Source organism: Eleutherodactylus coqui, chromosome 13, assembly GCF_035609145.1.
Source record: "Eleutherodactylus coqui strain aEleCoq1 chromosome 13, aEleCoq1.hap1, whole genome shotgun sequence".
Taxonomy (NCBI): Eukaryota; Metazoa; Chordata; class Amphibia; order Anura; family Eleutherodactylidae; genus Eleutherodactylus; species Eleutherodactylus coqui.
Window position 1 is genome coordinate 123,260,610 of NC_089849.1, and position 22,713 is coordinate 123,283,322.

Genomic DNA, 22,713 nt, shown 5'->3' on the forward strand with positions numbered 1-22,713 from the left:
CACTACTAGGGGTGAATGACTGTTGTATATGATGGGCCTTCCAGACCATCAAACCAGCAGTAGGGGCAGTGTGGTGTTCCACAGCAAAGGCAAGATTGACCCGATCATCCCTAGGTCTCCAGACACTAACATGACCATCATTAGTGCCCAAACTAAATCTGGATTTGTTGCTGAAGACAACCTGTTTCCACTTCATAGTAGTCCAGTTTCATCGTTCATAACACCGCTGAAAATGGAAGCAACAGTAAGTGTTAAAGGCAGTACACGTAATTAGCACCGTGAGACCAAATATCCTTCAGCCAAGTGCCTGTGAATGGTTCAGACAGACGGGCCTGTAACTATGGATGGCGGGCAATGAAACAGCTGGAGCTGCTTATCAGACGATTCTCTCTACTGGTTGTCTCTTGAGAGCATCCTGAGCCCAGTCACCTTGTGTGCTTGCTGTTAAGTATCGACTGGTTCCAACGCCTGGTCTGGTCAGAACAACCCAGGTGGCAGGTATTTCATTGGTAGGACCATCTAACTTCTTGCATTTTCAATAATGAGCCCCCTCTTTAACTCTGTTAACTGGGCAAAAACTCCTTGATTGCATAGTATGAGTGTCTAGTGGTCAACAAACTCTATAAAAAGCGGAAAAAAAAGGTCCGCTACACACAAGTAACCTCGGAGATCCTTTTTTATAGGCCAAGGGTGGAACCACTTTTAGGGTCTCAGGGGGCAAGACTGTTCATCTAATTACGTGGCAACTCTAATCATTTCAATATCTGCCTGAGATGTAACTACATGCTCAGTTTTGCAGTTAAGGAGGATGGAACAATACCTCTGCAGTGCCACCTATTGGATGGCAGCATTCCTTTAAATCAATGCTTGACCCGTTTTACGGGTCTGTAGAGCAATGATTGGGACTTGAAAACCAAGCTAGAATCCATACACAGACAGCTATTTCGGGGGTTTTGCCCTCCGTGTGCAGTAGGATCCTGGCTTGGCTAGTGAGAGGCCTGTGACGTGGGTCGGGAGGGCTAACCTCTCTCCTTAGGGAGTGCACCAAGAAGGTGAGTAAGGAGACTTATAAGGCCATCCATGCTCCTCTGGGTAATATCCTAATAAGGAAGATAGAACAATACTTCTGTAGCGCCATCTATTGTTTCAACTTCCTTATTAGCATATTACCCGAAGGAACATGGATGGCTTTAAAGGTCTCCTCACTCACCTTCTTGGTGCTCTCCCTAAGGAGAGTTGTTACCCCTCCCAAGTTTTGCAGCAAAACGACAACTCCTTCTGCAGGCTTGATTTTTTTTTTTTGCAAATAATGTATAATCTACAGTTATGAGAAAGCTAAGTAACTGTGTAGAATTTTATGGTTATATGTATCAGGACATAATAAATTATAGAATGGTAGAGTTGGAAGGGACCTCCAGGGTCATCGGGTCCAACCCCCTGCTCAGTGCAGAATCACTAAATCATTCCAAAGAGATGACTGTCCAGCCTGCTTGAAGACTTCCATTGAAGGAGAACTCACCACCTCCTGTGGCAATCATTCATCACCCTCACTGTCTTCATATCTACTTTGTGTCTCCTCTCTTTCAGTTTCATCCCATTGCTTCTAGTCTTTCCTTGTGCAAATGATAATAGGGCTGATCCCTCTGCACTGTGACAGCCCTTCAGATATTTGTAGACAGCTATTAAGTCTCCTCTCAGCCTTCTTTTTTGCAAGCTAAACATTCCTAGATCATTGAACTGTTCCTCATAGGACATGATTTGCAGACCGCTCACCATCTTGGTAACTCTTCTCTGAACTTGCTTCAGTTTCTCTGTCTTTTTTAAATTGGGGTGCCCAGAACTGGACCCAGTATTCCAGATGAGCTCTTACTAAGGAAGAGTAGAGGTGGATAATGACCTCTTGTGATCTAGACTCTATGCTTCTCTTAATACATCCCAGAATTGTGTTTGCCTTTTTGACTGCTGCATCACATTGTTGACTCATGTTCAGCCTGTGATCTATTAGTATACCTGTCTTTTTCATATCTGCTGCTTAGCCCAATTCCTCCCATTCTGTATATGCTTTTTAAATTTTTCTTGCCAAGTTGTATTTTGCTTTTCTCCCCATTAAATACTATTCTGTTATTCACTGCCCACTGTTCAAGTTTATCCAAATCTCTTTGAATCTTCTCTCTTCTCCAGTGTTAGCTAGCCCTCCTAGCTTTGTGTCGTCGGCGAAATTTAATCAGTTTCCCCTCAACTCGCTCCTCATTTATAAAAATGTTGAACAACACTGAGCCCAGCAGAGCCTTGTACCCCACTTGACACAATCATCTACTTGGATGTGCAGCCATTTATGACTACTCATTGAGTATGATCACTCAGCTAGTTTTGAACCCACATATCAGTTGCCTTGTCAATTCCATATTTGGTCATTTTCTTTCAATAAGGATGATATGAAATACTTTGTCGATTATTTACTAAAGTCAAGATATACTATACCTACTGTATTTCCCTGATCAACCCAGTCAATGATTCTAACATGGGAAATTAGTCTGGCATGACTTGTTTTCATCCAACTACTTGTATACATGCTGTTTAATAATTTGTTCAGAGATCTTTCCCGGTACAGAAGTCAGGCTCACAGGCCTGTAGTTTCCTGGATCCACCTTCATGACAACAGTTGCCCTTCTCCAATCTTCTGGGACTTCTCCTGTTTTCCAGGAATTTTCAGAGATTACAGCGAGTGGTTTAGCAATTACCTCTGCGGTTTCATTCAGTATCCTAGGAATTCATCTGGACTTGGAGACTTAAATTCATGTAAGTTAGCTAAGTGTTCCCTCATCATCTCTCAGCTTATAGATAGCCTGCATTCTTGTATCCCCCAATAGCACAGAGATCAGCTGATGTTACATCTACTTTCTGAGAGAAAACAGATTCAAAATAGGAATTTAAAAGTTCAGTTTTATTAACATTATATTTAACTAATTCACCATTTAACACCCCACTGATCAAAGTGCGTTCCATCCCCATCAGCGCTCTGGCATGTCGAAAGTTTTAAAAACTGCAGTTACAGTTTAAGTAACGTGTCATAAATCTCACTTGCAAACAATGTGGATGTGGCATGCACGCCAGAACAAATTTATTATAAGGGCTTATTCCCGCAGGTGATTTTAATGCTCTATTTCCAAGTTTGAAAGACAGATCTCAGTCACATAGTGATTTGTTTCTTAATGTTATTAATACTTGTATTCTGTAACTATATCTCTATATGAAGCATAATATTGTAAGAGATATTCTTGACAATCAGATGACGGGACAGCAGCTGTTGAATGTTTATTTTTCAGCTGCATATTCTCCATATATTTTGTCTTCTTAATTAAAATTAGTGTCAGGACCGGCGGCTCTCTGGGGCTCCATGCCCACATCGCTGGTCCTGTCACCAGGACTGCTAGGGGTACGGTGCAGGGGAGTCCCAGTCCTTGTGACCTCTCCTGGCCGCCGGGGTCCCGGACTCCAGCTCTGGGCATGTGCTCCCGTGCGCAGGGGGCGGTGCCTGGGTAATAGGGTTGCTGGGTATGTGGCGGATGCCGTTGCCATGACATCCTGACTAGCGTGCTCTGCGCTTGCTGCTGGATGTCTGCACTCACTGCCGTATGTCTGGGTCTTGCTGCTGTCAGGCTCCCCACCCCAATCAGCTGCTGGGGCGGGAGTTCTGACAGCATTTAAACTGCTCAGTTCCTTATGAAGATTGCCAGTGTATGTTTGGTCTCCAGCTACACCTGCGTTATTTGGATTGTTGCCCTGATTCTGACTTGCTTGCCTTGGACTTGACTTCGCCTGACCCCTTTCCTGTTGCCGACCCGGATTGTCTGACCTGCCTTTGTGTTTGTCCCTCTGTATTTGTCTGTGAGTCTGACTCCTGCTCCACATCCCTAGTGAGGCTAGGGACTGTCTGTCGCCCAGTTGTCGCCCTAGGGCTTAGCCTAGGGGAGCAAGTAGGTAGGGACAGGGGTTGCGGGTAGTTTCAGGGACCTCCACCTGCCCGGACCCCAGTTCCCTAAAAATTAGTATATAAGTAAATATAGGTCCGCTTTCTGTGAGGTTTTTTTTGTGATTTATATTTCCCTTTTCTGTGATTTTGTTCAGTTGAAATAATGTTTAATATTGGTAAAAATCCCAGATAAGAGCATATAAAAATAACAGGACATCTGGCCTCACTATCAAAGTGTTTCTGAAATTATTCATATACTCGCTATTTCTTGATATTTCTATACATTTTTACCTCTGGTGGCAGTAAGCCCAAAAAGAGCATATCTGATGTTTTGAAAGATTTATGTGAAATATAACGTGGGTCCGCCATGAGTGTTTACCTTTTGCAAATTCCTGTCTCTGAAATTTCTAATTAACTACTTATTTTTTATTCCTAAACTATGAGGGGAGAAGAAAGGGGCTGATGGGGATGGAGTGCACTGAGGGAAAGAGAGAGGGGCTAATGGGGATGGAGTGAACTGAGGGAAGGAGAAAGGGGCTGATGGGGATGGAGTGCACTGAGGGAAGGAGAAAGGGGCTGATGGGGATGGAGTGCACTGAGGGAAGGAGAAAGGGGCTGATGGGGATGGAGTGCACTGAGGGAAGGAGAAAGGGGCTGATGGGGATGGAGTGCACTGAGGGAAGGAGAGAGGGGATAATAAGGATGGAGTGTACTCTGGGAAGAAGAGAGGGGCTGATGGGGATGGAGTGCACTGGGGGAAGGAGAGAGGGGCTAATGGGGATGGAGTGCACGGAGGGAAGGAGAAAGGGGCTGAATGGGATGGAGTGCACTGAGGGAAGGAGAGAGGGGCTAATGGGGATGGAGTGCACTGAGGGAAAGAGAGAGGGGCTGATGGGGATGGAGTGCACTGAGGGAAGGAGAAAGAGGCTGATGGGGATAGAGTGTACTGAGGGAAGGAAAGAGGCGCTGATGGTGATAGAGTGCACTGAGGGAAGGAGAGGGGCTGATGAGGATAGAGTGCACTGAGGGAAGGAGAGGGGCTGATGGCGATGGAGTGCACTGAGGGAAGTGGGGGGGCTGATGGGGATGAAGTGCACTGAGGGAAGGAGGGGGGGCTGATGGGGATGGAGTGCACTGAAAGAAGGAGGGGGGCTAATGGGGATGGAGTGCACTGAGGGGAGGAGAGGGGCTGATGAGGATGGAGTGCACTGAGGGGAGGAGAAAGGGGGTGATGGGGATGGAGTGCACTGAGGGAAGAAGAGGAGCTGATGGGGATAGAGTGCACTGAGGGAAGGAGAGTAGCTGATGGAGATAGAGTGCACTGAGGGGAGGAGAGGGGCTGATGAGGATGGAGTGCACTGAGGGGAGGAGAAAGGGGGTGATGGGGATGGAGTGCACTGAGGGAAGAAGAGGAGCTGATAAGGATAGAGTGCACTGAGGGAAGGAGAGAGGCGCTGATGGGGATAGAGTGCACTGAGGGAAGGAGAGAGGCTGATGAGGACAGAGTGCACTGAGGGAAGGAAAGAGGTGCTGATGGGGATAGAGTGCACTGAGGGAAGGAAAGGGGTGCTGATGGGGATAGAGTGCACGGAGGGAAGGAGAGAGGGGCTGATGGGGATGGAGTGCACTGAGAGGAGGAGAAAGGGTTTTTTTGGCATGGAGTGCACTGAGGGGAGGAGAAAGGGGCTGATGGGAATGGAGTGCACTGAGGGAAGGAGAGCAGCTGATGGGGATAGAGTGCACTGAGGGAAGAAGAAAGGCGCTGATGGGGATGTAGTGCACTGAGGGATGGAGATGGAGTGCACTGAGGGAAGGAGAGGGGCTGATGGGGATGAGTGCACTGAGGGAAAGAGAGGGGCTGATGGGCATGAGTGCACTGAGTGAAAGAAAGGGGCTGATGGGGATGAGTGCAGTGAGAGAAGGAGGGGGGCTGATGGGGATGAGTGCAGTGAGGGAAGGTGAGGGGCTAATGGGGATGGAGTGCACTGAGGGAAGGAGAGAGGGGCTAATGGGGATGGAGTGCACTGAGGGAAGGAAAGAGGTGCTGATGGTGATAGAGTGCACTGAGGGAAGGAGAGGGGCTGATGAGGATGGAGTGCACTGAGGGAAGTGGGGGGGCTGATGGGGATGAAGTGCACTGAGGGAAGGAGGGGGGTTGATGGGGATGGAGTGCACTGAGGGAAGGAGGGGGGCTGATGGGGATGGAGTGCACCGAGGGAAGGAGGGGGGCTGATGGGGATGGAATGCACTGAGGGGAGGAGAGGGGCTGATGAGGATGGAGTGCACTGAGGGGAGGAGAAAGGGGGTTATGGGAATGGAATGCACTTAGGGAAGAAGAGGAGCTGATGGGGATAGAGTGCACTGAGGGAAGGAGAGGAGCTGATGGGGATAGAGTGCACTGAGGGAAGGAGAGGAGCTGATGGGGATAGAGTGCACTAAGGGAAGAAGAAAGGCGCTGATGGGGATGGAGTGCACTGAGGGAAAGAGAGAGGGGCTAATGGGGATGGAGTGCACTGAGGGAAGGAGAGAGGGGCTAATGGGGATGGAGTGCACTGAGGGAAGGAGAGAGGGGCTAATGGGGATGGAGTGCACTGAGGGAAGGAAAGAGGCGCTGATGGTGATAGAGTGCACTGAGGGAAGGACAGGGGCTGATGAGGATAGAGTGCACTGAGGGAAGGAGAGGGGCTGATGAGGATGGAGTGCACTGAGGGAAGTGGGGGGGGGCTGATGGGGATGAAGTGCACTGAGGGAAGGAGGGGGGCTGATGGGGATGGAGTGCACTGAGGGAAGGAGGGGGGCTGATGAGGATGGAGTGCACTGAGGGGAGGAGAAAGGGGGTGATGGGGATGGAATGCACTGAGGGAAGAAGAGGAGCTGATGGGGATAGAGTGCACTGAGGGAAGGAGAGGAGCTGATGGGGATAGAGTGCACTGACGAAAGGAGAGGGGCTGATGAGGATAGAGTGCACTGACGAAAGGAGAGGGGCTGATGAGGATAGAGTGCACTGAGGGAAGGAGAGAGGGGCTAATGGGGATGGAGTGCACTGAGGGAAGGAGAGAGGGGCTAATGGGGATGGAGTGCACTGAGGGAAGGAGAGAGGGGCTAATGGGGATGGAGTGCACTGAGGGAAGGAGAGAGGGGCTAATGGGGATGGAGTGCACTGAGGGAAGGAGAGAGGGGCTAATGGGGATGGAGTGCACTGAGGGAAGGAGAGAGGGGCTAATGGGGATGGAGTGCACTGAGGGAAGGAGAGAGGGGCTAATGGGGATGGAGTGCACTGAGGGAAGGAGAGAGGGGCTAATGCGGATGGAGTGCACTAAGGGAAGGAAAGAGGCGCTGATGGTGATAGAGTGCACTGAGGGAAGGAGAGGGGCTGATGAGGATAGAGTGCACTGAGGGAACGAGAGGGGCTGATGAGGATGGAGTGCACTGAGGGAAGTGGGGGGGCTGATGGGGATAAAGTGCACTGGGGGAAGGAGGGGGGCTGATGGGGATGGAGTGCACTGAGGGAAGGAGGGGGGCTGATGGGGATGGAGTGCACTGAGGCCTCGGAGGAGAGGGGCTGATGAGGATGGAGTGCACTGAGGGGAGGAGAAAGGGGGTGATGGGGATGGAATGCACTGAGGGAAGAAGAGGAGCTGATGGGGATAGAGTACACTGAGGGAAGGAGAGGAGCTGATGGGGATAGAGTGCACTGAGGGAAGGAGAGGAGCTGATGGGGATAGAGTGCACTGAGGGAAGGAGAGGAGCTGATGGGGATAGAGTGCACTGAGGGAAGGAGAGGAGCTGATGGGGATAGAGTGCACTGAGGGAAGGAGAGGAGCTGATGGGGATAGAGTGCACTAAGGGAAGAAGAAAGGCGCTGATGGGGATGGAGTGCACTGAGGGAAAGAGAGAGGGGTTAATGGGGATAGAGTGCACTGACGAAAGGAGAGGGGCTGATGAGGATAGAGTGCACTGAGGGAAGGAGAGAGGCGCTGATGGGGATAGAGTGCACTGAGGGAAGGAGAGAGGCGCTGATGGGGATAGAGTGCACTGAGGGAAAGAGAAAGAGGCTGATGAGGACAGAGTGCACTGAGGGAAGGAAAGAGGTGCTGATGGGGATAGAGTGCACTGAGGGAAGGAAAGAGGTGCTGATGGGGATGGAGTGCACTGAGAGGAGGAGAAAGGGTTTTTTTGGGATGGAGTGCACTGAGGGGAGGAGAAAGGGGCTGATGGGAATGGAGTGCACTGAGGGAAGGAGAGGAGCTGATGGGGATAGAGTGCACTGAGGGAAGAAGAAAGGCGCTGATGGGGATGGAGTGCACTGAGGGATGGAGATGGAGTGCACTGAGGGAAAGAGAGGGGCTGATGGGGATGAGTGCAGTGAGGGAAGGAGATGGGCTGATGGGGAAGGAGTGCACTGAGGGAAGGAGAGGGGCTGATGGAGATGGAGTGCACTGAGGGAAGGAGAGGGGCTGATGGAGATGGAGTGCACTGAGGGAAAGAGAGAGGGGCTGATGGGGATGGAGTGCACTGAGGAAAGGAGAGGGGCTGATAAGGATGGAGTGCACTGAGGGAAGGACAGGGGGTGATGGGGATGGAGTGCACTGAAGATGGAGATTGGTTGCTAGTTGTGAAGGCAGAGAGCGAACAGGGAAGCAAAAGCTACAGTAACAGATGTGGAAATGCAATTTAGTAAAGACGTTTATGTAGCATACCGGTCTCCTGCCCTCTGTAACTGACATGGCTTAACTATCCAACACTTACCCACAGTACCCCCCTAAAACTGCTGTGTTTGGATTTTTGCATTGTTTTTTACATTGTGAATGTATGGGGTTTGTTGCAGAATTTCAGTCCAGATTTCCTAGCTTTTACTATATGGGAATTTTAGCTGCGGCACAGGTTATGTGGCGTAAGAGAGCAATATAGGCTGCTGCAAACTAATGGAGATGAATGAGGTCACTTTAAGTTGCTGTGATCCACTGATTTCTTCATGCCTCCCACCCATCCTGAATTCTGCAGGACAGTCCCGGATCTGAGACACTGTCCCAAAATGCCGCTTGGCCAGAGGCATGTCCCACCCCCCATGGTTGACATGTAGAAAAAAAACATACTCACCTTTGCTGCCTCGCCACTCATCATCCTTCCCGATCCTTTTGATCTCCACTTATCACCCTGAAGCTGGTCACATGTTGTTCCATTCCCAGCCTCAGACCAGTGATTGGCTGCAGTGGTCATGTACCATCAAGCATGTGACTGGCTGTTAGACTGAGGCCAGGAGAGATCAGTGGGATCCTGAAGGTCAGCCAATGGAAAAGGTGAAGTGACTGGGGCCACTAATGGAGATCACTATTATTACTGGGGCTATTACGGCTGACATGATTACTACTGGGCCACTAAGGTGGGTACTATTACTATTGGGGTCTTTAAGGGTGTATTTACATGACTGATAGTGAGTTGCCCCCAAGATACTGGGGTGCAACTCACATCAAACAGCACACAGAACCCCATCCATGTGCTGTGCGAGACACCGCACATTGCAGGTCCTGTTCTTGTATAACAATCTCACGAAAATAGGAACTACTTCAGGTTTTCACACCAATAGTGCGAGAGAAGAAAAGCCTGTGCAAATTAACCCATTGCAAACAACGGGCGAGCTCCGTGCATGCCACACTCGCAGAGCATGCAGATATATTTCTCTAAGGGGGACACAGTGGGGTGACAGTATTTGTATCATCACATTAGCTATTAGTGTTAGTTCTTCTTTATCGTGGAACGAATTGTAGTTTCATGGTTACCATTTTAGGCTACATACGACTTTTTATTGTTTTTGGGGGACAGATGGATAGCAGTTCCGCCATTTTGGTCTGTTCCATCATCCCCCATGCTGTATAGCAGACTTTTTTTTATATAATGCAGGTCTTTAGGAATGTGGCAATACCCAATATGTTTTGTAGGGAGGAATATTATTTATTTTTTGCCCCTCCATTGGACATGAAGATGCGATCATTCTATTACTAGTATACTAAAATGCACTACTTATGTATGTGTCCCAACCATCCCAGACTTGGTCACTATTACTGCGAGGGGTCACTGAAGGGCAGTATTATGGGATACAGAGGGGCACAGTTTAACAGAAAATGGCAGTGCCAGCCCTAACAATGTGTTCTGAGCAGTGGCAAGAGGGACTAATATAGAAGTTAGGAGGTAAGTTTCTTGCCGTTGTCACTGCAGCTTGCTTGCTGCGACAGACTGCATTGACTTCCAGCAGTTTGTGACCTGGCAGGGATACACAGGGATCTTTGGCTGTTTGGTCACAGTCCCCATGTAGCTGCGCTGTCATCTGCGCTCTGACTGGCTGGCATCTGAGAAAGCGGCGAGGACAAACAGCCATCTTTCATTCTCACTGTGGCCTATTATCCACTGTCCGATCTTGTATCTCAGCGACCGGAGAACGAGCCTTTCTGTGTAGTCACACACACGACCGGAGAAAGAGACGTTCCGTGTAGACCCTGCATACCTGTCAGGATTCTTATTGGTGTGCGGATGTGCCGGCTGGTGACCCCGCGTACCTGTCTGGATTCTTATCGGTGCTGCGGATGTGCCGGCCGGTGACCCCGCGTACCTGTCCGGATTCTTATCGGTGTACGGATGTGCCGGCCGGTGACCCCGCGTACCTGTCCGGATTCTTATCGGTGCTGCGGATGTGCCGGCCGGTGACCCCGCGTACCTGTCTGGATTCTTATCAGTGTACGGATGTGCCGGCCGGTGACCCCGCGTACCTGTCCGGATTCTTATCGGTGTACGGATGTGCCGGCCGGTGACCCCGCGTACCTGTCCGGATTCTTATCGGTGCTGCGGATGTGCCGGCCGGTGACCCCGCGTACCTGTCTGGATTCTTATCGGTGCTGCGGATGTGCCGGCCGGTGACCCCGCGTACCTGTCCGGATTCTTATCGGTGCTGCGGATGTGCCGGCCGGTGACCCGGCATACCTGTCCGGATTCTTATCGGTGTACGGATGTGCCGGCCGGTAACCCCGCGTACCTGTCCGGATTCTTATCGGTGTACGGATGTGCCGGCCGGTGACCCCGCGTACCTGTCCCGATTCTTATTGGTGCTGCGGATGTGCCGGCCGGTAACCCCGCGTACCTGTCTGGATTCTTATCAGTGTACGGATGTGCCGGCCGGTAACCCCGCGTACCTGTCCGGATGCTTATCGGTGCCGCGGATGTGCCGGCCGGTGACCCCGCATACCTGTCCAGATTCTTATCGGTGCTGCGGATGTGCCGGCCGGTGACCCCGCGTACTTGTCCGGATTCTTATCGGTGTACGGATGTGCCGGCCGGTGACCCCACGTACCTACCCAGATTCTCATCGGTGCAGCGGATGTGCCGATCGGTGACCCCGCGTACCTGTCCGGATTCTTATCGGTGCTGCGGATGTGCCGGCCGGTGACCCTGCGTACCTGTCCGGATTCTTATCGGTGCTGCGGATGTGCCGGCCAGTGACCCCGCGTACCTGTCCGGATTCTCATCGGTGCTGCGGATGTGCCGGCCGGTGACCCCGCGTACCTGTCCGGATTCTCATCGGTGCTGCGGATGTGCCGGCCAGTGACCCCGCGTACCTGTCCGGATTCTCATCTGTGCTGCGGATGTGCCGGCCGGTGACCCCGCGTACCTGTCCGGATTCTCATCAGTGCTGCGGATGTGCCGGCCAGTGACCCCGCGTACCTGTCCGGATTCTTATCGGTGCTGCGGATGTGCCGGCCGGTGACCCCGCGTACCTGTCCGGATTCTTATCGGTGCTGCGGATGTGCCGGCCGGTGACCCCGCGTACCTGTCCGGATTCTCATCGGTGCTGCGGATGTGCCGGCCGGTGACCCCGCGTACCTGTCCGGATTCTCATCGGTGCTGCGGATGTGCCGGCCGGTGACCCCGCGTACCTGTCCGGATTCTCATCGGTGTACGGATGTGTCGGCCGGTGACCCCGCATACCTGTCCGAATTCTCATCGGTGCTGCGGATGTGCCGGCCGGTGACCCCGCGTACCTGTCCCGATTCTCATCAGTGCTGCGGATGTGCCGGCCGGTGACCCCGCGTACCTGTCCGGATTCTCATCGGTGCTGCGGATGTGCCGGCCGGTGACCCCACGTACCTGTCCGGATTCTTATCGGCGCTGCGGATGTGCCGGCCGGTGATCCCGCGTACCTGTCCGGATTCTTATCGGCGCTGCGGATGTGCCGGCCGGTGACCCCGCGTACCTGTCCGGATTCTTATCGGCGCTGCGGATGTGCCGGCCGGTGACCCCGCGTACCTGTCCGGATTCTTATCGGCGCTGCGGATGTGCCGGCCGGTGACCCCGCGTACCTGTCCGGATTCTTATCGGTGCTGCGGATGTGCCGGCCGGTGACCCCGCGTACCTGTCCGGATTCTTATCGGTGCTGCGGATGTGCCGGCCGGTGACCCCGCGTACCTGTCTGGATTCTCATCGGTGCTGCGGATGTGCCGGCCGGTGACCCCGCGTATCTGTCCGGATTCTCATCGGTGCTGCGGATGTACCGGCCGGTGACCCCGCGTACCTGTCCGGATTCTTATCGGTGCTGCGGATGTACCGGCCGGTGACCCCGCGTATCTGTCCGGATTCTCATCGGTGCTGCGGATGTACCGGCCGGTGACCCCGCGTACCTGTCCGGATTCTTATCGGTGCTGCGGATGTACCGGCCGGTGACCCCGCGTATCTGTCCGGATTCTCATCGGTGCTGCGGATGTACCGGCCGGTGACCCCGCGTATCTGTCCGGATTCTCATCGGTGCTGCGGATGTACCGGCCGGTGACCCCGCGTACCTGTCCGGATTCTTATCGGTGCTGCGGATGTACCGGCCGGTGACCCCGCGTACCTGTCCGGATTCTCATCGGTGCAGCGGATGTGCCGGCCGGTGACCCCGCGTACCTGTCCGGATTCTCATCGGTGCTTGTTATAGGTGGTGTTTGCTGCAGAACTCTGAGGCGGACGGGCGCTCCGGGCACCCCGCGTGCAGCCGGCCAGACTTGCATTCAGAGATGCCGCCTGAACTCGTGCTGACACAGCGGTTCTCTGTGGCCCTGAGCGCGGCCGTTTAATCCTTCCCTTTCATTCGCGCAGAGAACGTGCACGACTGAGCCACATGGGAACGACCTCTCGGCCGGTATAACCAGGCTGCACGAGATGCGGCCCCGCCCCACAGGTGACTCCGCCTACACCCGCCCCTCCTCCCGTGACGTCATGGTGAACGCTCCCGCTCTCCTCTGTCCTACCCGGAACTCGGTGCCTGCCGCTGCCTCCTCCGCCTGTACCCGCGTCCGGAGCAGCGGCTGCGGTGAAGCCTCATACCGGCGTCCTCCGAGATCTCCGGGCGGTCTGTGAGGTAACTTCCTGCAGTGTCCACAGGGGGCGCCCGACGCGTCTTGTTCGAGCTGCTGTCAGCGATGCCGTCCAACATAACTGGAACATCAGGGGAGGACAGCGGCACACGGCCGGAGAGCGAGGCGCGTCCTCAGCGTCACAGGGGACGTACGGCGTGGGAGTAAGGTGCGCCCCCTCCGTCACAGGAGCCGTAGAGGGCGGGAGCGGGGCGCGTCGCCAAACTCACAGGGGCCGCGGGGTGTGGGAGCGGAGCCCGTCCTCTCCGTCACAGGGGGCCGCGGGGTGTGGGAGCGGAGCCCGTCCTCACCGTCACAGGGGCCGCGGGGTGTGGGGAGCGGGGCCCGTCCTCACCGTCACAGGGGCCGCGGGGTGTGGGGAGCGGGGCCCGTCCTCACCGTCACAGGGGCCGCGGGGTGTGGGGAGCGGGGCGCGTCCTCACCGTCACAGGGGCCGCGGGGTGTGGGAGCGGGGCCCGTCCTCACCGTCACAGGGGCCGCGGGGTGTGGGAGCGGGGCGCGTCCTCACCGTCACAGGGGCCGCGGGGTGTGGGAGCGGGGCGCGTCCTCACCGTCACAGGGGCCGCGGGGTGTGGGAGCGGGGCCCGTCCTCACCGTCACAGGGGCCGCGGGGTGTGGGAGCGGGGCCCGTCCTCACCGTCACAGGGGCCGCGGGGTGTGGGGAGCGGGGCCCGTCCTCACCGTCACAGGGGCCGCGGGGTGTGGGAGCGGGGCCCGTCCTCACCGTCACAGGGGCCGCGGGGTGTGGGAGCGGGGCCCGTCCTCACCGTCACAGGGGCCGCGGGGTGTGGGAGCGGGGCCCGTCCTCACCGTCACAGGGGCCGCGGGGTGTGGGAGCGGGGCCCGTCCTCACCGTCACAGGGGCCGCGGGGTGTGGGAGCGGGGCCCGTCCTCACCGTCACAGGGGCCGCGGGGTGTGGGAGCGGGGCCCGTCCTCACCGTCACAGGGGCCGCGGGGTGTGGGAGCGGGGCCCGTCCTCACCGTCACAGGAAATGTAGGGCAGGGGAGTGAGGCGCTTCGCCACAGTCGCATGGGATTTAGGGAGCAAGGCATGTCGTGGGGGATGTAGGGCACGAGAGCGAGGCATGTCTCCTCCGTCACGGGATGTAGGGCACGCAAACGAGGCGTGTTGCCACTTTCACGGGGGAATGTAGGGCACGGGAGCAAGGCGCGTCTCCAGCGTCGCAGGGAACATACAGCGTGGGAGCGAGGCACGTCCACTCCGTCACAGGGGCCGTAGAGCGCGGGAGCGAGGCGCATCCTCACTGTCACACGGGACGTGCGGTGTGTGTTTTATGCTGTTAGAAGTCTAGAAATGTCTACTTTGGCGCAGGCAGCTCTACGGGAAGGATGCCGCCTACGGTGTTCGGTTGCGTCTCTCTGTTTCGCGCGCCAATTAGTTGACTTTGCAGTTTACGGCTACATTGTCTCGCACAAACCGTGTTGTTCCGTCTCGCTCCTCGGCCTCCTGCTGCGTCCGGCCTGCTGTCTCTTCCTCTAGAAGTCAACGCGGTTCGCAGACAGATCTCCAACATTCTAGCCTGAGCGGCCCCGCTGGACACCCTGAGCCTCACATACACGCATCTTGTAGCCCGTGTGGAGGAGGCCTACAAGTAGACATCTGTGTCCGTTTTTATGCTTTTGTCATGATCATCCCCACCCCCCATCATTCATCACCCCCCTCATCACCCTTCATCACACCTCTCACCACCCATCACCATCCATGATCATCCCCACCCCCCATCATTCATCACCCCCCCATCACACCTCTCACCACCCATCACCATCCATGATCATCCATCACCCATCATCATCCGCAGAGTGTAAGCTCTTGTTCACGACCTGAAGGTTGCAAGTTCAATCCCCGAATGCTTTAGGTAGCTGGGTCAAGGTCGACTCAGCCTTCCATCCTTCCGAGGTCCGCTTGGTGGGGGGTAATAAATAAGAGTACCTGAAGGCGCTACAGAAGGGCGCTCTACAAATGATCTGCGTCCGTTTTTATGTTTTTGTGACGTATTTATACTTAACATCATAAAGCATATTTAATGTAGACACAGACTGCAGCGAGAGCGCCCCGGCAGCAGGATGGCAGCGAGAGCGCCCCGGCAGCAGGATGGCAGCGAGGGCGCCCCGGCAGCAGGACGGCAGCGAGGGCGCCCCGGCAGCAGGACGGCAGCGAGGGCGCCCCGGCAGCAGGACGGCAGCGAGGGCGCCCCGGCAGCAGGACGGCAGCGAGGGCGCCCCGGCAGCAGGACGGCAGCGAGGGCGCCCCGGCAGCAGGACGGCAGCGAGGGCGCCCCGGCAGCAGGACGGCAGCGAGGGCGCCCCGGCAGCAGGACGGCAGCGAGGGCGCCCCGGCAGCAGGACGGCAGCGAGGGCGCCCCGGCAGCAGGACGGCAGCGAGGGCGCCCCGGCAGCAGGACGGCAGCGAGGGCGCCCCGGCAGCAGGACGGCAGCGAGGGCGCCCCGGCAGCAGGACGGCAGCGAGGGCGCCCCGGCAGCAGGACGGCAGCGAGGGCGCCCCGGCAGCAGGACGGCAGCGAGGGCGCCCCGGCAGCAGGACGGCAGCGAGGGCGCCCCGGCAGCAGGACGGCAGCGAGGGCGCCCCGGCAGCAGGACGGCAGCGAGGGCGCCCCGGCAGCAGGACGGCAGCGAGGGCGCCCCGGCAGCAGGACGGCAGCGAGGGCGCCCCGGCAGCAGGACGGCAGCGAGGGCGCCCCGGCAGCAGGACGGCAGCGAGGGCGCCCCGGCAGCAGGACGGCAGCGAGGGCGCCCCGGCAGCAGGACGGCAGCGAGGGCGCCCCGGCAGCAGGACGGCAGCGAGGGCGCCCCGGCAGCAGGACGGCAGCGAGGGCGCCCCGGCAGCAGGACGGCAGCGAGGGCGCCCCGGCAGCAGGACGGCAGCGAGGGCGCCCCGGCAGCAGGACGGCAGCGAGGGCGCCCCGGCAGCAGGACGGCAGCGAGGGCGCCCCGGCAGCAGGACGGCAGCGAGGGCGCCCCGGCAGCAGGACGGCAGCGAGGGCGCCCCGGCAGCAGGACGGCAGCGAGGGCGCCCCGGCAGCAGGACGGCAGCGAGGGCGCCCCGGCAGCAGGACGGCAGCGAGGGCGCCCCGGCAGCAGGACGGCAGCGAGGGCGCCCCGGCAGCAGGACGGCAGCGAGGGCGCCCCGGCAGCAGGACGGCAGCGAGGGCGCCCCGGCAGCAGGACGGCAGCGAGGGCGCCCCGGCAGCAGGACGGCAGCGAGGGCGCCCCGGCAGCAGGACGGCAGCGAGGGCGCCCCGGCAGCAGGACGGCAGCGAGGGCGCCCCGGCAGCAGGACGGCAGCGAGGGCGCCCCGGCAGCAGGACGGCAGCGAGGGCGCCCCGGCAGCAGGACGGCAGCGAGGGCGCCCCGGCAGCAGGACGGCAGCGAGGGCGCCCCGGCAGCAGGACGGCAGCGAGGGCGCCCCGGCAGCAGGACGGCAGCGAGGGCGCCCCGGCAGCAGGACGGCAGCGAGGGCGCCCCGGCAGCAGGACGGCAGCGAGGGCGCCCCGGCAGCAGGACGGCAGCGAGGGCGCCCCGGCAGCAGGACGGCAGCGAGGGCGCCCCGGCAGCAGGACGGCAGCGAGGGCGCCCCGGCAGCAGGACGGCAGCGAGGGCGCCCCGGCAGCAGGACGGCAGCGAGGGCGCCCCGGCAGCAGGACGGCAGCGAGGGCGCCCCGGCAGCAGGACGGCAGCGAGGGCGCCCCGGCAGCAGGACGGCAGCGAGGGCGCCCCGGCAGCAGGACGGCAGCGAGGGCGCCCCGGCAGCAGGACGGCAGCGAGGGCGCCCCGGCAGCAGGACGGCAGCGAGAGCACATCACCAAGGGGCGGGCATACATGGGCACTATTGTGTCATGTGCACAGTTACTGGTCACCCCGCTGTGATGTCCCCTCCGTCCGGCGGCGTCCTCTTCACCTGGAACCCTTAACAAATTTGGTTCCGGTGATGGTGTCCGAGGTTGTAGTTCTCTGAAGACTGTAATCTGCGGGGCAGCCATAAGGGGGCACTCCTAAGGGGGGGGGGGGGGGTTAAACTACTGCCATTTTTGCAACATGGGGAAAATGTCAACTTCTTGAAGGTGGATGCTGGCCCAATAATTTTTCCTTTTTCTGAGTGGGTGGAGCTTAGCACTATGGGGGCGTGGCCAGTATAATTGTCACCAGAAAATGATACTGAAAATCTCCCACGGCTCATTGCTGGCGCGGACTTCATATTTGGCGCACGAGAAACCCAAAGAATGCGGCAAACGCAGAAAAAACTGAATGTGTCTCACAGCAGCGCAAGATGTACGCCAACGGCCGAGGGGCTCATTCACACGACCGTATGTGCATAACGCTGCATGATTGGTCTGTGTGCGGGCTGATGAGCTGGCCACTGCGGCACGTGGCACATGGACTCGTAGCTCACAATGTGGCTTTGTGCAGGTATCATCGCCCGTACGCCATGTATCGTGTACGGACGGCATTGCATACGCTATCCATAGATAAGAATGGGGCTTACGCTGCGTGATGCTGGGGAAACGGAGCATGCTGCGCTCTAATTCACACGCATAGCGACACACTAATGTGAATGGACCAATGAGAGACTGTGTTCTTTAATTGACTCCATTCACCACATATAACATGGCCGTGCATCACGTGCGCAATACACACCGAGATCAGCCGTGTAAATCTCCCCAAGGGTGTTAATCCAAATTACTTAGTCAACATAGGCTGAACTTATAGGCTAAATACTATCACCCCCAATGTTCATTCAAAAACCAAAGAGGTAGAAGCCGATTTTCCTCATTTTAGGGGAAAAAATTCCTTCCTGACTCCAATCTGGCAATCGGAATAATCCCCGGATCACCGACCCTCCTGAGTAATCAGTGATATAACCTGTAATATTATAATACAAGAAAGATGTCCAGAACCTCTTATTCTCATATCTTATCGCCATCACCGCATCCTCAGGAGAAAGCTCCATAGTCTCACTGCTCTTACAGTAAAGAATCCCCGTCTATATTGTGTAGAAACCTTCTGTCCTCTAGACGTAGAGGGCGCCCCCTTGTTACAGTACTAGGTATAATAATGGTCAGATCTCTGTATTGTCCCCTGATATATCTATACCTAGTTATTAGAGCGCCCCCTTGTTACAGTCTTGGGTATAATAGATGATGGGGAGATCACTGTACTGACCCCTGATATATTATACATAGTTATTAGAGCGCCCCCTTGTTACAGTCCTGGGTATAATAGATGATGGGAGAGATCTCTGTACTGACCCCTGATATATTATACATAGTTATTAGAGCGCCCCCTTGTTACAGTCCTGGATATAATAGATGATGGGAGAGATCTCTGTAATGACCCCTGATATATTATACATAGTTATTAGAGCGCCCCCTTGTTACAGTCCTGGGTATAATAGATGATGGGAGAGATCTCTGTACTGACCCCTGATATATCTATACATAGTTATTAGAGCGCCCCCTTGTTACAGTCCTGGGTATAATAGATGATGGGAGAGATCTCTGTACTGACCCCTGATATATCTATATATGGTTATTAGAGCGCCCCCTGGTTACAGTCCTGGGTATAATAGATGATGGGAGAGATCTCTGCACTGACTCCTGATATTTCTATCCATAGTTATTAGAGCCGTGCCTAATAACTGATCAGTTGGAGTCCCGAGCGGCGGACCCCAGCCAACAACTATTGATGACCTCTTCTAACAACAGGATAGGTCATCAATAGTATTTTTCCTGGAAAACCCCCTTTAATTCTCATTTACCACTCTTCTGCCCAACCCCCAATATATCCAGATCCATTTGCAGCCTCCTTGTGTCCTCGAGTGTTATTTCCTATTTAGATTTAATACTATTTTTTGGAAGAATGTCTATAAATAGCCAATGGCTGTGAAATTAACCTAATTACCAATCCGATTGGACGACCTGGAGGCATTTCTCTAGATTTATGCCCATTAGGAAGTAAACGATACTATTGCTATGGAGGAGTTAGTCACGCAGCTAACTTCCCTCCGCTTGTTAGTGAAAGTAAGTGTCACAAGGCGGTGTAAATGTGGCGCTGGCTCGGCTCCTGGCCCGCGCCCAATCAACATGTACGTCCTGGAGCTCCAAACCCTCTAAGCTTGTAATTGTGGTGACCCTGAGCCGCAGCATGAAGGTGATGGCTCGCATGCTGCTCACACAACTTACTTGGATTTTGTTCAAAAAGGTTTGGCTTTTTTTTTTAATTCACTTTTTATCCCAATTTTTGCAAGGCAGGATGTACAAAAAGTCTGATCTACCAATGAAGAATACAAGCTGTTCTGCAAAAAGCAAAGCCCGCGCCGGCTGCGATGTAAAGAATGAGAAGGAAATCATTATCAAAAATAGGAAAGCGGGAACAAAATGCTATAAATGTGTTCTCAGCAGATCGTTGACCCGAAGCATACATCTGTTATTAAAGGGGTTGTCCCGCGGCAGCAAGTGGGTCTATACACTTCTGTATGGCCATATTAATGCACTTTGTAATATACATTGTGCATTAATTATGAGCCATACAGAAGTTATTCACTTACCTGCTCCGTTGCTGGCGTCCTCGTCTCCATGGTGCCGTCTAATTTTCAGCATCTAATCGCCGGATTAGACGCGCTTGCGCAGTCCGGTCGTCTTCTTTTCTGAGTGGGGCCGCTCGTGCCAGAGAGCGGCTCCTCGTAGCTCCGCCCCGTCACGTGCCGATTCCAGCCAATCAGGAGGCTGGAATCGGCAATGGACCGCACAGAAGCCCTGCGGTCCACCGAGGGTGAAGATCCCGGCGGCCATCTACACCAGGTAAATAAGAAGTCACCGGAGCGCGGGGATTCAGGTAAGCGCTGTCCGGTGTTCTTTTTTAACCCCTGCATTGGGTTTGTCTCGTGCCGAACGGGGGGGGGGGGCTATTGAAAAAAAAAAAAAACCCGTTTCAGCGCGGGACAACCCCTTTAATGCCACACAGTGAACCGTATGGATGAAGAATAGCAGGATTTCTGTCTTTTTTTTTTTTGTTTGTTTTTCTCATCCCTCCCTTCAAAAAAGAGGCAGACCTTGCATGGTATGTTCCCCAAAGTCCACCTCACCCTGCAACAAGCGTGCAGCACGGATGAAGGAACTGCTTGGCCACTAAGACGGCACTGCTGTCTTCCGAAAACAGCCGCTCCCTCAGTGGGTCTGCGAGTTGTCCAGTATTGCTGCCCGGCTCCCCTGAAAACGTTCTAATCCTGGACGCTTCGGTAAAGGCCTTAATGGCGCCTGTTCTGTTAAAATATACTTTTCACTTCAACCAACGTTTTCCTTTCTTGAAGCTCGATGGAGGACTTGCTTTAGTTCTAAATTATTTCAGCTTTTTTTTTTTTTACAGATCTACCTGAAGTCTGGTGAGGCGTGAAGGTACACGGCGCGCCCCGTACAAGGCTGTCCTCCTGACTAAATGGACAAGGAAAGAAGTTGCATGACTGAGAACATATTAGAACTTACCTTGAAGATCATATATCTGTTAACTGGGGAGGTGAGGGACACAAGACGTTGGGTCAGATAGCATTGCTGCATCCTTCCTTCTAAGGCCAGTAATGAGCGTCCCGACCCGGCTGCAAAACTGACGCCACTTCACAGCATCATAGACTCCTACCACGCTGTGAGGTTGGGTCAGTAGACCTGCAGCGGGCTGGGACATGCACCCCTCACATATAGAGGGGAACACTGGGGTTATTTAATTGGACATCACTGATGCATATTTATAAATATTTAGGATTATGGGCCAATGAAGAAGTCCAGGAAGCATGGGGTCTCTAGTGGTCCACCTAGCGTGTCGGGAGGATGCTGCGGCGGTCTGAGCCCCATCGCAGATACTCCATCTAAGGTGTCTAGACACAAAAGAAATAATGACTGGAGGATCCTAAACCTCGCCAGCAAGATCATAGAGCTGCTGTCCCGGGAGGTGAGCGCTGATTATGTATACACGTATATCTTTCATATTGATCTCAAATATATTCATCCGGCTCGTTCCATTTATGGAGGGAATTAAAAAATCTAAATATATTTGTTAATATTTTTGATGATTTATGTTTTTATGACTCTTGGAGTATATTTTACTGTTCTCAAACACTTCTTCTAACAATCCTATCTAATCCCGCACTCACACTTCACCATGCAAGTTTCCACGTGTTTCCTGCATTTCAGTACAGAAGTGAATAGATGTTTTTTAACTAACACATGTGACCAAAAATAAGCCAGTGAGGTAATGTAACTTATTATATTTGTTATATTATGTAATTTATAGTAGGATCAATAGCCCACCAACTAGATGTCCGGTCTGTTACCAAGAAAGGTGTAATTAATCGTTCTGTTAGTTAATGGTCATTATAATTTACAACAAAAGTTCATAATTTAAGTCTTATAAGGTTCACATATATTGCAGTTACCTGTTAATGAATAAAGCATGTAAAAAAAAAAAGATTCTTATTTTTAGTAAGTTTAAAGTCCCTGCATCGGGTTTGTCTCGCGCCGAATGGGGGGGGGGCTGTTGAAAAAAAAAACAAAAAGGTTTCGGCGCGGGACAACCCCTTTAATGTACCTTTTGGATGGGGAAAGGTGGACTGTATCATTTGTACTTGTAGCATAGCATGTAAGGCTGAATGAAGACAATGTCCATCTAATCCAGCCTGTCTATCCTACTGAGTTGATCCAGAGGAAGGCAAAAAACCCCAAGGGCAGAAGCCAATTAGCCCTTTTGGGGAAACAATTCCTTCCCGACTCCCTAATGGCAATCGGACTGTTCCCTGGACCAACCCCTAATAGTTCCTACCTGCCTGTATACCCGGATTGACACTTAACCTAAGATTTATATTCTGTAATACCCCCTTTAAACTCCTCTATGGATTTTGCCATCACCACTTCCTCAGGCAGAGAGTTCCACAGTCTAACTGCTCTTACAGTAAAGAATCCCCTTCTATGTTGGTGATGAAACCTGCTTTCCTCTAATCGTAGCGGATGCCCTCTTGTTACCGTCGCAGTCCTGGGTGTAAACAGATCGCGGGAGAGATCCTTGTATTGTCCCCTCATGTACTTATACATGGTTATTTGGTCGCCTCTTAATCTTCTTTTTTCTAGAGTAAATAGTCCCAGTTTTGGTGCCTCTCTGGGTATTCCAGTCCCGTCATTCCATGTATTAGTTTAGTTGCCCTTCTTTGAACCCCCTCAAGCACTGTGACATCTTTCCTGAGCACCGGTGTCCAGAATTGTACGCAGTATTCCATGTGGGGCCTGACAAGTGCCTTATATAATGGAAGGATAATGTTC

At 54.4% G+C, this 22,713-nt stretch overlaps 1 protein-coding gene across 4 annotated transcripts in view; it reads left to right on the top strand.

Annotated features, from left to right (window-relative positions):
* Window positions 1–13,212: 13,212 nt before the first annotated feature.
* LOC136588108 (gastrula zinc finger protein XlCGF48.2-like) overlaps window positions 13,213–22,713 on the top strand; it is a 30,934-nt gene continuing 21,433 nt past the window's right edge. Inside the window, exons 1-4 of one of the 4 annotated variants that reach the window (XM_066587074.1) lie at window positions 13,220–13,289; window positions 13,327–13,358; window positions 20,777–20,923; window positions 21,164–21,352. In XM_066587074.1, coding sequence (XP_066443171.1) covers window positions 20,846–20,923; window positions 21,164–21,352 — 267 coding nt within the window. In that variant the 5' untranslated portion in view covers window positions 13,220–13,289; window positions 13,327–13,358; window positions 20,777–20,845. Of the gene's footprint in view, window positions 13,359–13,381; window positions 13,523–20,346; window positions 20,649–20,776; window positions 20,924–21,163; window positions 21,353–22,713 lie in introns of those variants that run through there. The other 3 variants (XR_010787537.1, XM_066587075.1, XM_066587076.1) reach the window with 3 other exon arrangements.